The sequence below is a fragment of the Xiphophorus maculatus genome, chromosome 21, assembly GCF_002775205.1.
Source record: "Xiphophorus maculatus strain JP 163 A chromosome 21, X_maculatus-5.0-male, whole genome shotgun sequence".
Classification (NCBI taxonomy): domain Eukaryota; kingdom Metazoa; phylum Chordata; class Actinopteri; order Cyprinodontiformes; family Poeciliidae; genus Xiphophorus; species Xiphophorus maculatus.
In genome coordinates, this window is record NC_036463.1 from 3,472,505 (window position 1) to 3,485,799 (window position 13,295).

Consider the following 13,295-nt stretch of genomic DNA (forward strand, 5'->3'; position numbering starts at 1 on the left):
TGACATGTAATAACAAGGAACAATTCACAACCTGCACCACAATAACATTAACATTAACAACATGGATGGAATAGGAAAACATATAAAACATACACAGAAACTTTCAATGACCTTAAGACTTGAGAGTGGAATTTAAAGGTTGCAACGAGAAAGTTAAAATTAACAACACGCTGCTGCAACAAGTATATGCTTCCTTACACATTTGTTCTGTTTTTGCTTTTTTATCACACTCGTGCTTTAGGTCATCAAACAGATTTTCATATCAAGCAAAGATAACCTGATTACAGTAAACCATAATCTGTAAACCTTTGAGACCCCCTAATGAATGCTCATCACTTCCTATTTTAATAGTTTTAGAATAGAATAGAATAGAATAGAATAGAATAGAATAGAAGTACTTTATTCCAAATATCATTAACAACATGTGTAAATATTTGGTGTAATTATTTACAACACATGTAAATAATGTATATTTGGTGTAAATGTAATTTACACCAAATATATTTTGATATGCATTAATACACACATTGGAAACCATCTTAGCACTACTGCAGAAACTAATATCTATAGCCTTCCTTATTTCTCCCCTTGAGGTACCACCAGTCAACACCAGAGAAAATAAATGGCACTTCTGGATGGACTGCTTCGCAAACGTCAAGTAGTATTTTGCCTCGGTATTTTAGCTTCCCAAGATGCATTTTCTTTGTTTCTTTGAATCATTTTTGATTTCCATTCCACAGAGAAATGTGTGTATATGCAAATCTGTGAATATTGAACCACGAACAGGTGGATGTCCTCTGTATACATGTAAGGTCAGAATTATTAGCCCGCCCTGATAAAATTAAATATTACTCTTCACATTTTTATGGAAATTACCATAAGAAAATCTGTTCATGCAAAGAAAAACCTCCATATGCTTTGATCAGCACGTTTTATTCATGTGCTGAATTGTAACAAGAAAATTGAACAATGACAAGATTTAAGCTCTTTCCTAAGTCTGCATGGGTATGAAAAATATACATTCCTAGTCTGTATTACAGTTACATTGTCTGAATTTTCCATCCATGCGTGAATTCGTTTGTCTACTCACCCATATTTCTTTCACTTCACAGATTTCATCTGCATTTATTTTTCTGAAAATCCTTTTGGCGAAATAAAAGCTGCTTATTCCATGCACACTTTTTTGCTATGACTACAGGCTAAACCAGAAAACAGGATTGTCCTTCTTTGTATTTACAGCAATAAAATATTGGTTTAAGTCATCACGAATGAATTTGAAAGAATTTGTATGCATTGTGCTCAGTTTTATTTTTAATTGTAAGTATGAAAATCAAATGCCAACTTCAGCATCAGTACTTGAGTTGTTAGCCATTAGCCAGTGTCATGTCGCTGTACGTCTTTTCTAAAAGTCTTCAAACAACCTTTTTGTCTTCTCTGGTACCAAGCATTGCTATTCAAACTAAAAGTGTGGGTTTCCTAAGTGGTAATTTAGCCTAAAATACTTCAGCTAAAGGTTTCAGAAGAATGATGACTCATAACTGTCATTCTTTTGGTGCATGTATTCTCTTTTGAGTCGATATTTCTCATTGCTTGAGGTCACTGCTTCTGCACTTTTAAGCATGCTTTTATTTTTCTCTGCCTATTTTTCCTTGTATTTTGCTCCTTGATCTCAGTCTGTGATTTTTCTGAAGCCTTAAATATTATGAAGTTTGCCAACCCCTCCAGGTTCCAGAGAGCTTAGCCGAGGTGTTGGACTGTTTGTTTCAATTTTTCTGGCTTTGGCTTAGACACAGACTTAAAACAGAAAGAGGGAAATCGAAATACAAAAAGGATATAAATGCAACACAGCACCGCAAAAACACAAATCTTACCAATTCATTTTGGTTTAATTTCCAATGTAAATATCTTAGTATACTTGAAAAAAGACAAAATTGACTTAAAATAGGAGTTTGTTTTAAATTGTTAATATTGGTGAAATTCCACTGGCAGAATTTTTAACTCATATCAAGACCTTTTCCCCATATTATATACAAAATAATCTGTCAATGGATCAAGTACTTTTTCATCAATATCAATGATTTAAAACAAGCAAAAAAGTTCATTGTAAGTTAATTTTGTCTTGTTTCAAGACAAAATTAAATCCTAGTATTTTGTAAATACTAGGATTTTTACAAAAATACTGAAAAGGAAACGCAAAAATAATTATGTTAATGCTTGACATGCTTGATTCAAAACCAAATAATGTTAATTTAGGCTATATCTTTGATTTAGTGTAAGACTCCACTGAGTGTTACACATTACAAATTATAATGTATAACTTCAAAAGTGATTTCCTCTGTTTTTTTATGTGCAACAGAAAAACAAGCTCCAGTTTTGCAGTTAAGACAATTTCTCTTTGCCTCAATGACTTCGCATGAGGTAACAACGTATGATGCAAATCTGACAGTTTGATTTTTACAATATGCTAAACTTCAGCAGCAGTTACCAAGTTGCTCCCAGGACTCAGAGCATCTCATTAGCATAAGTAAATATAACAATCCTCCCTGTTAGGAAAACAGCAACTCATTTCAATTTTTCCTCTCAGATGTCAAAATAGAGGACAACTGTTAGGGCGGATCGGCGCGATGTGCATTAACGGCGTGTCTTCAGCACGCCCCTCATCACTACCTCTTGATGTATGGTCATTAGGCAGGCGCTCCGTCATCAGGGCTCGCTGTGACTGTTGCAAATCAATCAAAGAGAAGGGGGAGCTCACAGGAGTTGATTGGAAGGGAGTATGGCCAAAAGGTGGTGATAATCAGTCAATCAAGCACACCCACATAAGAAAGAAATAGATTAAGTCCCCTTGAGTTAAGTATGGGAGCCTGGATTTAATCAACAACAAACCCTCCCCTTTAAAACGAGAAGCCAAGAAATGGATCATCACATCAGGTTGGATGTTCAGTCATCTTTTTATTTCTCCCTCTCTTCTGCTACTTGCCCCAGCGTATGTTGCTGGAATACATGCTTCAGACCAAGATTTCCACTCTTAACTTTTCAATTCTAGACACAACAGTTTTAAAGAGACGTTCAGATTATGTGTCTAAAGATTTGCAAAACTGCAATAAACAAACCTGTAGGGTAGGTGGGTAATAGTAATGTTTATTTTGAATAAAGTCTTGCAGCAAATTTTTCAGACCAAAGTTGAAATTATGTAGTTGTGCAAAGATAATGTACTTACATGTTATCCTATTGCATCATTCTCTTGGTAGTGATGTCTAGTTTTTAACACTGACAACTTTAATCAGTGTTTGGGGCATCTCCTTTGAAAATCTGACATGTTTAATCAATAACTCATGGAAATCATGAGCAGAAATTGTGCATATAATGGATTTGTTAATGTTTCAGCCTGTGTATTGTGAACATGTGAACTGTGTATTGTGCATTCATAGATAGTACTAAGCATACCTTTGTTATGATGGGCAGGTAATTGAGCTAATGTAGCCCTTCTGTAACCTCAAGCTAGTCTACTCCCTGACCTCTGACCACTCAGAGCATTTTTAGACTCTCTTCTGTAAACCTGAGAGATGGTTGAGTAAAAATCATCAGTTTCTGAAATACTTCACTATTATTTAATTATCTTTTCCAATCCATTCTGATGCTTCGTTGGAACTTCAGGAAGTCTTTCTTGTGTCTAGAAGCCTAAAATTATAAATAATAAATAGACTGTGACTGTCATTCTAAATAAAAAATGCATGTTTCTTCTTTATTGTGGTAAATTAAGGTGAAATTTGACTGGAAGCCTTTAAAATGCTCCATATACGAGACAAAATCCCCACCTTTTCCAAGTAGACTTAATGTGGGAGGAACGTATTAATGTTTAACTCTAAACAAGTTAGAAATATTGGCTTGATCCACCTTAAATGTTGCTCAGGATTGTAACCCTAATTGGATCATGAAACAAACATGAAGTCGAGGATCTCTGTGGGTATAACTGTTGCAAAATCGATTGGAAATCAATACAGGTTTGATTAGGAAAAGCATGGCCAATGTAATGTGACTTCTTTTTCATCTCAGATTCTGCTTTCACCTGCATTTTTTTGCTGCATAATATTCTAGTTCTCTCTTTTTTTCCCCATCACATTTTCTAGCAACTGGACATGGATATTCCAACAGTAAAGGAAGTGCCTCTTTAAATTAACACAAAGCAAACAATCCAAGGCAGGCGCACACAATGAGTATCTGTACAATTCAGCCAAGTCATTACAAAGTACATTCACCAGTAAAACAGTCCAACAATTCACATTCAGTATATTATGAGGGTCTGTACAATAGGAAGCACAAAGCCAGGGTGATTGAAAACAGAAATAGTATAAAAGAGATGACAGTCAGTATGCATGGCACCTAAACACATTTATATGATCCTCCATGGAGCATTTTTCCACCAGTCTGCTGTATTCTAAAGACTATATTATGTGCAGTGAGTTTCTTTTAAACAGTTATTCTTCATATTCCAATAAAATTTTCAGTCAGACTAAGTAATTTCCTTGACTTCACCTGAAATGGCTGCTGTGTCTCTTTGAATTGCTGCCACTCCTAAAGCTTTTGGCTGATAGCTCCAGAGGCAGGTGGCCACTCAGCCTTATATTTGTTCAGCAGACAAATTGGCAGGAATAGCATAATTGGCATGGTGCTTATGTCTGAAGTAAGATTAAATGCTGGAAATGTGCAGCCGGCTCTCTTTGTCCATAAACAGAGAATTTTATCTGTTATGTTTTATTGTTGAATAGGGTTGTGAGTAGACGCTGCCTGCACCGGCTGCACTCAGTTTTTTTTTTTTTTCCTTCTGAGAATGTTCATAACAAGTGGTGCTGTTTTTGGAATTTACTGGTAGCAAGATAACGGTATTGATGGACTGCAGAGGTTCTTTGTAATGGAATCCATTTCAACCTATAGTGATGAAAAGACTGAATGACTCGGTGATTATTCTGTTGGTAGAATTCATATCTACAATTTGCGGCTGGCTCTTTACATCAAGTGTGTTATCGCTTTTCTTAAACTTTTACAGTCAGGTAGAAATCTAATAAAGATGCATTCTTCTGTTGCCTCATATGGGAATGTTTTAGATTATACAAAGAAGACACTGGAAAGACTAATGAAAAAAGATGTTTCATTTTGGTAAAACATTCAACACAACCAAAATGGCCTGGTGTGAACATCTAATATGCAATACCGCACTTAACAGGGCAAGCAATTACTAGAATTTGATTTATTGGTATTCAGATGCAATAAAATATGGATACCCTTTATCAGACAGTCGTTGACATTTCTGAATTAAGGATTTAAAGGAAAATATCAGCACCGTCAGGCTCTGCTGTGGCTCTTGTCTCTAAGAGTTCTTTGAGGGGATTACCCAGGCCCTTCAAAGTATGAGGAAATTTACATGTTCATGTCTAAATGTGCTGCATAAGAATAAATGTGCTTTAGTGTTGGTGCTTTTTGAGCGAGAGCTCACACAGGAAGCATGACATGCTTGTTTCTCATCTCTGCACTTTTCCAATAATACCAGCCATAGATTATATATAGTAAATTTGATTTGTCTCAGTGTGTGGAGGTCAGTCACAGCTTTTGTTTTTTTGACTATTCACACGCTTTTGTTATTGATTTCATCCAGAAAGTCACTAAAACACCTGGATCATCAACAGGTAATATTAATTCAGCCCCCCTGCCCGTCACCTGGCAACCCAAACTGAGCTCCAGGATGTTTGGTCAGCTGGTTTTATCGCTGTATGCATTGTTCATTGGCTGCTGGAAAAGTTGGTGACTTACCTTACAGAAACTACTTGCTGCTTTCTTGTTGGTTGTGCAGGTGGCTCTACTTCTGCATAGTTGCACATCAGTTTGCAGCCATTTTCAAATGTGAATGAAAATGTTGAGTTGGGGGCGTGGTCGGCAGCAGTTTATCTGAATTTAAAGTTGATTCAAGTCATTCTGAAAGGAGATTAAAAAGGGCAGAACTGGACAGAATAAAATCTGATTATCTAAGAATAATTTTGTGCAAAACATCTATTGAATATTTTTGTGTGACCTATTATTTTTTAATAATAAAAGATGTGATTAATGAAGACAACAAATATTTAAAAGATTGAAAAAGGGAAAAAGTGTAATATACGTTTAGATTTGTTTAGAAACAATATCAAGCAACAATAATCAATTCAGTCATTATATATTACTCTAATTCTTCCTCTCTGAAATTGTATTTTTTCATTTTGACCTCTCAGTTGTGATTAGATGTGACATCCACTGATTGGCTGTACAGCTGTGATCCTAAGAGCCAGCTTAACTTTCATTACCAAAATGAGCAGAATTACCGCTTTGTTTTGCAGAAGTAACATTATTCGCACGGATTTCTGTCGGGTTTGATTTCTCCCTCAAATCTGTTGCCTTCCTGTAATTGACTTAGGCACCTGACAAGTGGCACTGGCAGTAAGTGGTTTGGCTGTAAGTACCAATTAGCTTGTGAATACAAACAATGTAAGTCTAGTTGTTGGCAAAGACTTTGCTGAATCTTCACTGTGAGAGTGGGAGAGAAGCGACGATGAAAACTTTTGTGCCTGCTAGTTTGAGCTTGGAGTGTTCTTTTTCTGTCATGTGGCCTTGGAACCTCAGACTCTGCTGATTACTTTTATCTCCACAGAAATGCATTTCCACCTGCCAGCTGCCAGCCTCATACCAGTCACCTATTCCACTAGTCTTTAATAAAGTCGCCCATAGAGACTGGGAGATAAACACAATCCCTTGTTTTGATGCCCTATAGATGAAATGGATTTCTCAAAGTCTTTGTGGAGATATGACAACACAACAAGGTGGCAGAGGTTATATATCAAGTTCATTATAAAAGCTGGGATGCCTCTGCTCTCACCAGTATGGTTCTCAACGTCATTATCATAGATTGTTTTTTACTCCACATCTCTCCCGCTGTCCTGCATTTCGTCCGGATGTATGTTAAACTTGAATCAGTTCAGCTTTGTAGCTTAACAAAAGGAACTCTAATTGGGGTAAAGCTTTATGCCAGGAAATATATAATTATTACATTTAGACATTGCAGTAATATGCTTCAACAATTATTTGAATTAGTCAACAACTTAAATGCTTGTGTTTTTTTACAGCCTCTTAATTTTACTCAGTAACAGAAAAAACGTGACTTATTTAGATCAAGTTTCTCCAATACACAAACCAGAAACAGAATTTTAACAAATTTTGATAACTTTTTTCATGCAATAAGTAATTTTGAAGAACCACTAGACTCAGATCACTCAGTTTGATGACCAGTTCTGCAGCACAGCAGCTTCCAGCAGGCAGTACGTGTTTCATGCTGACAGGGTGTCGTAAACAGCGCTGGTCTTTCATAATAGGATGCTGCTTCCTTTGGCTTTAAGATTTCCAAGAGCACACTATTCCTAATAAAATGTAATGCTTTCTGAGTAAATTGGACATGTCTAAATTCTCTTAGCTATTGTTGAAACGTAAGGATTTATTTGCTGTGAAAGGAGAAACAAAGATTGAGAGAATTTCTCAACAGAAATGCTGAAAAGAGGGGCTTCGGCTAGTTTTTTCTCCAAACGTTTTACTATTTCATAATTCTGATTAATGCACATAAAAACATAGATTCCTCAAAATATAACAATTCTACTCCTGTCACTGCTGAGTGATTAGATGTGCTTTGTAGGAATTCTTTAAGGTTTATGTTGATATGTCGTCTTTGCATTTCTGAATTAGACAGAGTGTGTTGTTATGCAAAGCCTTTGTACATTTAAAAAAGTTGATTGGAAAAATTCCTCTAAACTGTATTCCTGATGGAATTTGTCTATAAATTTCTTTGACTCCTCTAAACTTGATTTATTTATCTTAGTCTAATCCAGCTTTTCCTAGTGTAAACAAAGCCACATGGAGATGCCTCACAATGCCTGCACTTCCTTACGTTAAGCCTGTAACATTTATGTAATAGCATGCAACCTGTTGACACTTTTATCACCAATAGATTTTGGAAGGCAATAGCCTGTGAATGCATCATTGGTTCGAATTTTGCGGTTCATGATTTATTGACTCTTGCAAAGGAAGTCAATAGCTAAATTAGCAGTCTGTCTAAAGGCAAAATTACATTTATGAGGTGGAGTGCTGCTGCTGAACTGAAGTGGATATATGCTTTTAGCAGATATGGATTTGGATTGTTGTTAAGTAATAACTCTAATTATTTGACCTGAAATCATAAATTTAGAGTTGGGAATTGATTATCCAACTCAGGCTAGCAGTGGAACATGAATTTTTCTGCGAAAGTGACAATAAATCAAAAGAGAGTAGGCATGCATAGGCTGGAGTACACCAACAAAGCAAGAGGGTAATAGGATTCTCCCTCACTGCTGCTGTATGCAAACAATGTCCAATTCATTTTCCTTTACACTCTGTAGGTTGTGTTTTTTATTAGTTATATCTAGCCTCTAATTAAATACCTGATTCATTGGGATCTATGACTCCTTATCTAATTACAGGCTGGATATTTACAACGAAAAGGACAGCCGGCTCATCAGGAGTCAGGCCCAGAATAAACAGCAGCTCTCTAATTGGAAATTTATTTAGTAGTTCAGGTTTTGATTAGAAGTGGCCCTCAGACCTTTCGACATGTTAAATACCCACTGTCAGCATTTAAATAGATATTGAATTTAGACTGTTATTAAACATCCGCTTAGATGCACTTTAATATGTATTTTTTAAATTTACTCATTAGCCAGGAGAAACCTTCACAACATTGATCTGCAGAGGAAGTTATCAGTCTTTATACACAGTTTGGGAATGTATGGAAAAGGAAGGAATTTTAAGTTTTTTACAGGTCTGGATAAGTAAGAAAAAGAAAAGGAAATAGTTTGTAATTATATTTGCAATTCCATCCATTAATCAATCCATCCATCCATCCATTGCCTTTTTCTGTAACCATCTATACTACATGCATTCATTGAAGCCACTCAATATATTATAAATATAACATCATCACATCATCAGTGTTTGCAAGATTAATTTAGCAGAGTACTATTTGCAGAGCAATAATTGTTAGTAATTGTTATGAACTTGCATTTTAATGCTGATGCTATGATAGCCAGTTGGACAGGACCTCACGGCTGCAGGTTTTATCGTAATGAACATTTGCATTCTTTGTTTGAAATGGACAAAATGAATTGAAAACTCCTGGGTTCAGCTCCCGGTCTTGACGTGCACCAAATGGACTCAGGCCATGTATCTAGATTACATCTAGATTACATCTAGATACATGTAATCTACTGCTGTATTCATTGTACAATGGCTGCTGGAAAAGACATGTTTTATTGTTGACTTACTATTCAGAAACTACTTACTTCAATCGTGTTGGTTGTGTAGGAGGCTCCACTTCTGCTTTGTAAAGATGCATGGTTGTATAATTGCAGCCATTTTCATGTGCGATTGAAAACGTATTTCTTCAAAGAAGCATAATGAGTCATCTGTAGCAAGAGTGAAGCTGCTGTGTGAGAGCCTCACCATATGTTGCAACTATATCAACATCGCTGTATGTGTGTAATATTAATATTGCAAAGGATTGCTTGAAATTGAGTAATTGCTGAGTAATATAATACAGCTGCAATGAGGGAATGTTAAATAGAGCTTCACAGCAGTAGATTTCCCAACCGGACATAGATTACCGATATGCCTGAAAAGGAAAATATGGGACAGAAAGCAGTGGGGAAATTTTGAATTTATGGTTATAACACTTATTTCAAAAAATATCTTCATTGTCTAATTTTCTAATGTTATGCAGCCATATTTGTAGTCATAAAACTAGCAGCTAAAGTAGCAGATAGAGGTCAAGCTAAGGAAATGCTAAACAGAAAAGCTCCTGCACAAGGCTTCATTATAACAGGGTGGTCTCTTTAAGACTGTCACACTGGACCAGTACCTCATAATGATAGATAGCCTCTATATTTAGATTACTGTGAAAGTAGACTGTCTTGTCCTTCCTTCTATCCTGGACTCTAAAACATTGTCCCAATTTGAACAGTGTACTGATTACAGAAGCGACTATTGAAAAAGATCAAGAAATTATCAGAATGAAATTATATGAGACATGATAAATGAAAGACGTTCAAACTTTGTGTGTCTCCATTTGTTATAGTATTCCAGCCATTTTAGCTCCTCTAATGTCATAAAACCAATCACATGTAAAGGTTGGCTCTAGTTCAATTTCAATATTGTTTATTCATCTATATTAGGATAAGAATTAAAAACAACATAGCTAATTTGTACAGTTGGTCTTCTGGTTATATGAAATAATAAAAACATTGTACAAAATCGTGTTTGATGCAGAAATGTCTTCTTTTTTTAGAGCCGTTCAGCTTCATTATGCATTTCAGGGAATTAGTCTAACTGGTCCTAATTTACAATAGTCACTTGCTCAGCGGGGCTGCACAGTGGCTAGATAGTAAGCACCATCACCTGAAGATCAACAAGATCTAGATTTAGTTTCAGATTTTCTCTGTGCATGTGGAGCTCTTAAACTTTTAAGTGAGTTTATTTTTTTGCTACCCTTAAAGGGTTTGTGTAACCATTAGCGATGGCCCAGTTACAGGAAAGAAATACACAGACTTCATGGTATTGCAGTGTTAAAATGTAATATTTTGAACAAAAATGTGCAATTAAAAAAAAGAATCAGTGCAACTTGTATTATTATTACTGCTAAAAAAAACACACATCTTGAACTGTTCCTAACATAGATTATAATAATGTAAGAAGTTTGATTGTTTATGCTTTCTACCCCATTGGTTTTGCTAAGTACCATTAAAACACAGGAGCTGATGATTGTCAGGTATTTAGCATTTGTAGCTAGCTTTCAGTAGGTTGTTTATTTTACCAATAGACAGTCTAACTCATATATTGTTCGAAAGGTTGTTTGATTAACAGTGATTTTTTTGTTGCACCATTTCACTCAGTTAATAAAGTACTTATATTTAATAGTATGAGCATGCCACCTTTATTTTGAAATTCAGCTTCACTGGAAAAATGTAAAACTGTTTCCCTGCTGAGCTTTTGGCATAAAAGTCTTAATCCTCTTGGTATCAATAATGGCTGAACCAATGGTTTAGCTTCTGCTTTATTCCTATGGGTTCTGGTTAGAGAAAAAAGGGAACACTTGTAAGGATTTCCTTCAAACCTTTAATCTCTAAAGATGCAGTTCTACAGGGATGCTTGGGCATAGTAGCGCCTTAGAGAGGTATATTGAATAATGTGATGCCTGAGTTTGATGTTTGACCGATTTTTAAAGGGGAGGAATGTGGGCCAGAGACCACCATGCAGTGAATTAATCCTGTAAAGCCTCCTACTCTATGGAGTTCAGAGCTTCTACATAAAGTACAACTTATTGAGATGCAACTCATAGCCTTTTTCTCTTCATTAGTTTCTTTCCTGAGGAGGAAAATGTCCATGGCTCTCCCAATTTTTCTAAGTGGTGAATAGAATTATAAATGTTTTGTATTCTAAGTAGCTTTAAATGTCCATGGCTAAAATGTTTATACTTCTTGAATGTTTAGAGCTCTTTTCAATCCATTATCTAACAATAGAAAGATGGATGGAAAACCTGTAGAGGCTGCAAAAAACTATTGTCTGGGGTAACAGTTCACCTTCCAGCTGAACAACAACCCCAAACGTACATCCAGAGTTATAATATAATGGTGTACTGTAGATCAGTGTTTCTTTACCCAGAGTTCCTCTTGTTTTAGATGCTCCATCATGCCTGGTTCAAATGATTGAAGCTCAAGGAAACACCTAACTCTTGTAAGTTGGTCCTTTCAATATGCAGACATAAATCCATTGGGAATCAGATATAGAACTAAAAGAGGTGTGTGAATAAACGGTTTCTATAGAATATGACTGAGATTTGAAAGAAAGGAGATAAATTCAAGGTTTGACGTGTGCAAAGCTGGTAGAGACATCAGCATAAAGAGTTCTTCTGTAATTACTCTAAAACCTGATTCTACAAGGTATGAGTCAGGACCGTTGAATGCACATGCATGATATACTTTTTACATTTTATTTATGAAAGATTTGAAACCCATGTGATTTTTTTTCCACTTTACAATTATGCTCTACATATTGTTGGTCTATGTTTAAAAACCTACTGAAATAAATAGAGGCTTGTGGTTGTCTCATTAAAACGTGAAAAGGGTATGAAGACTTTTACAAGCTGTATTTTCCGTCGCAACATTTCAGTTGAGAGTGATTGATTTAAAAAAAAGAACATTTAAATGTTTTAGGAACATCTTGTCCTCTGCATTCTAAAACCTCTTCTTTGTCTGCTTTCCATTCAGCTTCACTCAAACTCGGATAAAGGCGATGGATCCGTCCGATACATTCTGAGCGGAGAGGGAGCCGGGTCTATATTTATCATCGACGAGGTGACGGGTGATATTCATGCCACCAAGAGCCTGGATCGAGAGAGGAAAGGACATTATGTCCTGCATGCACAAGCCTTGGACCGCAACACGCAGGAGGCCCTGGAACCGATGTCGGAATTCATTATCAAAGTCCAGGACATCAACGACAATGCACCTCAATTTCCAGATGGACCCTTTGTAGCTACGGTGCCCGAGATGTCTGAAGTGGGTGAGTAGTGCAGCTTAATAACCTGGAGCCACAGAGAGCATGATTGCCCTCTCTTGTCAATTGCAATAAGTCAGAGAGAGAATGAAAAAGATGGTCAGAAATGAACTTGAGTGGTTTTATTTGCTACTTTTTATGTAACACTCATGCCATCATTACATTTGTGCTCTGCAGTAAAAAGGGAAAATATCAAGGGAGGACCCTTGGCTTTCACCCCTGTGTATAATTTAAAACTACTCAGAGTAAAATGTCCCAGTGGAAAAGATGGTGTTAATGTGAAAAAGTGCAATCAAACATTTACCCTGTGCTGCATTTTGGTTTGACAATCTTCTCCAGTATGTTTGATCTTTTCTAAGCCCGAGTCCGCTTTTTCATCTCTCTCTCTTTCTCTCCCTCTCGGGTGGGCAGGTCTTTATGAGCACTCAATAGTACCTCCACCATCACCACTGTAGAGTACCCCCACACTACAGAGGAATGTAAAGCCTCTAGCCTCCTTTGCTAAGACAGCCACTCTTCGCATGCCCAAGCATCATGTGGCAAAACATCCATGTTTTATTTCTTTTTTTCTCTGCTTCTGTTTATAGCTTGGATGAACAAAAGCTGCTGCTTTTTTTGTTGTTGTTTTTTTTTTTTCTTTC

At 36.3% G+C, this 13,295-nt stretch overlaps 1 protein-coding gene across 2 annotated transcripts in view; it reads left to right on the forward strand.

The window, feature by feature from the left end:
• cdh18 (cadherin 18) overlaps positions 1-13,295 on the forward strand; it is a 121,343-nt gene that overhangs the window by 40,069 nt on the left and 67,979 nt on the right. For both annotated transcript variants that reach the window (XM_023326678.1, XM_005803633.2), the window contains one exon: positions 12,366-12,660. In XM_023326678.1, the coding sequence (XP_023182446.1) occupies positions 12,366-12,660 (295 nt within the window). The remainder of the gene's footprint in view (positions 1-12,365; positions 12,661-13,295) is intronic.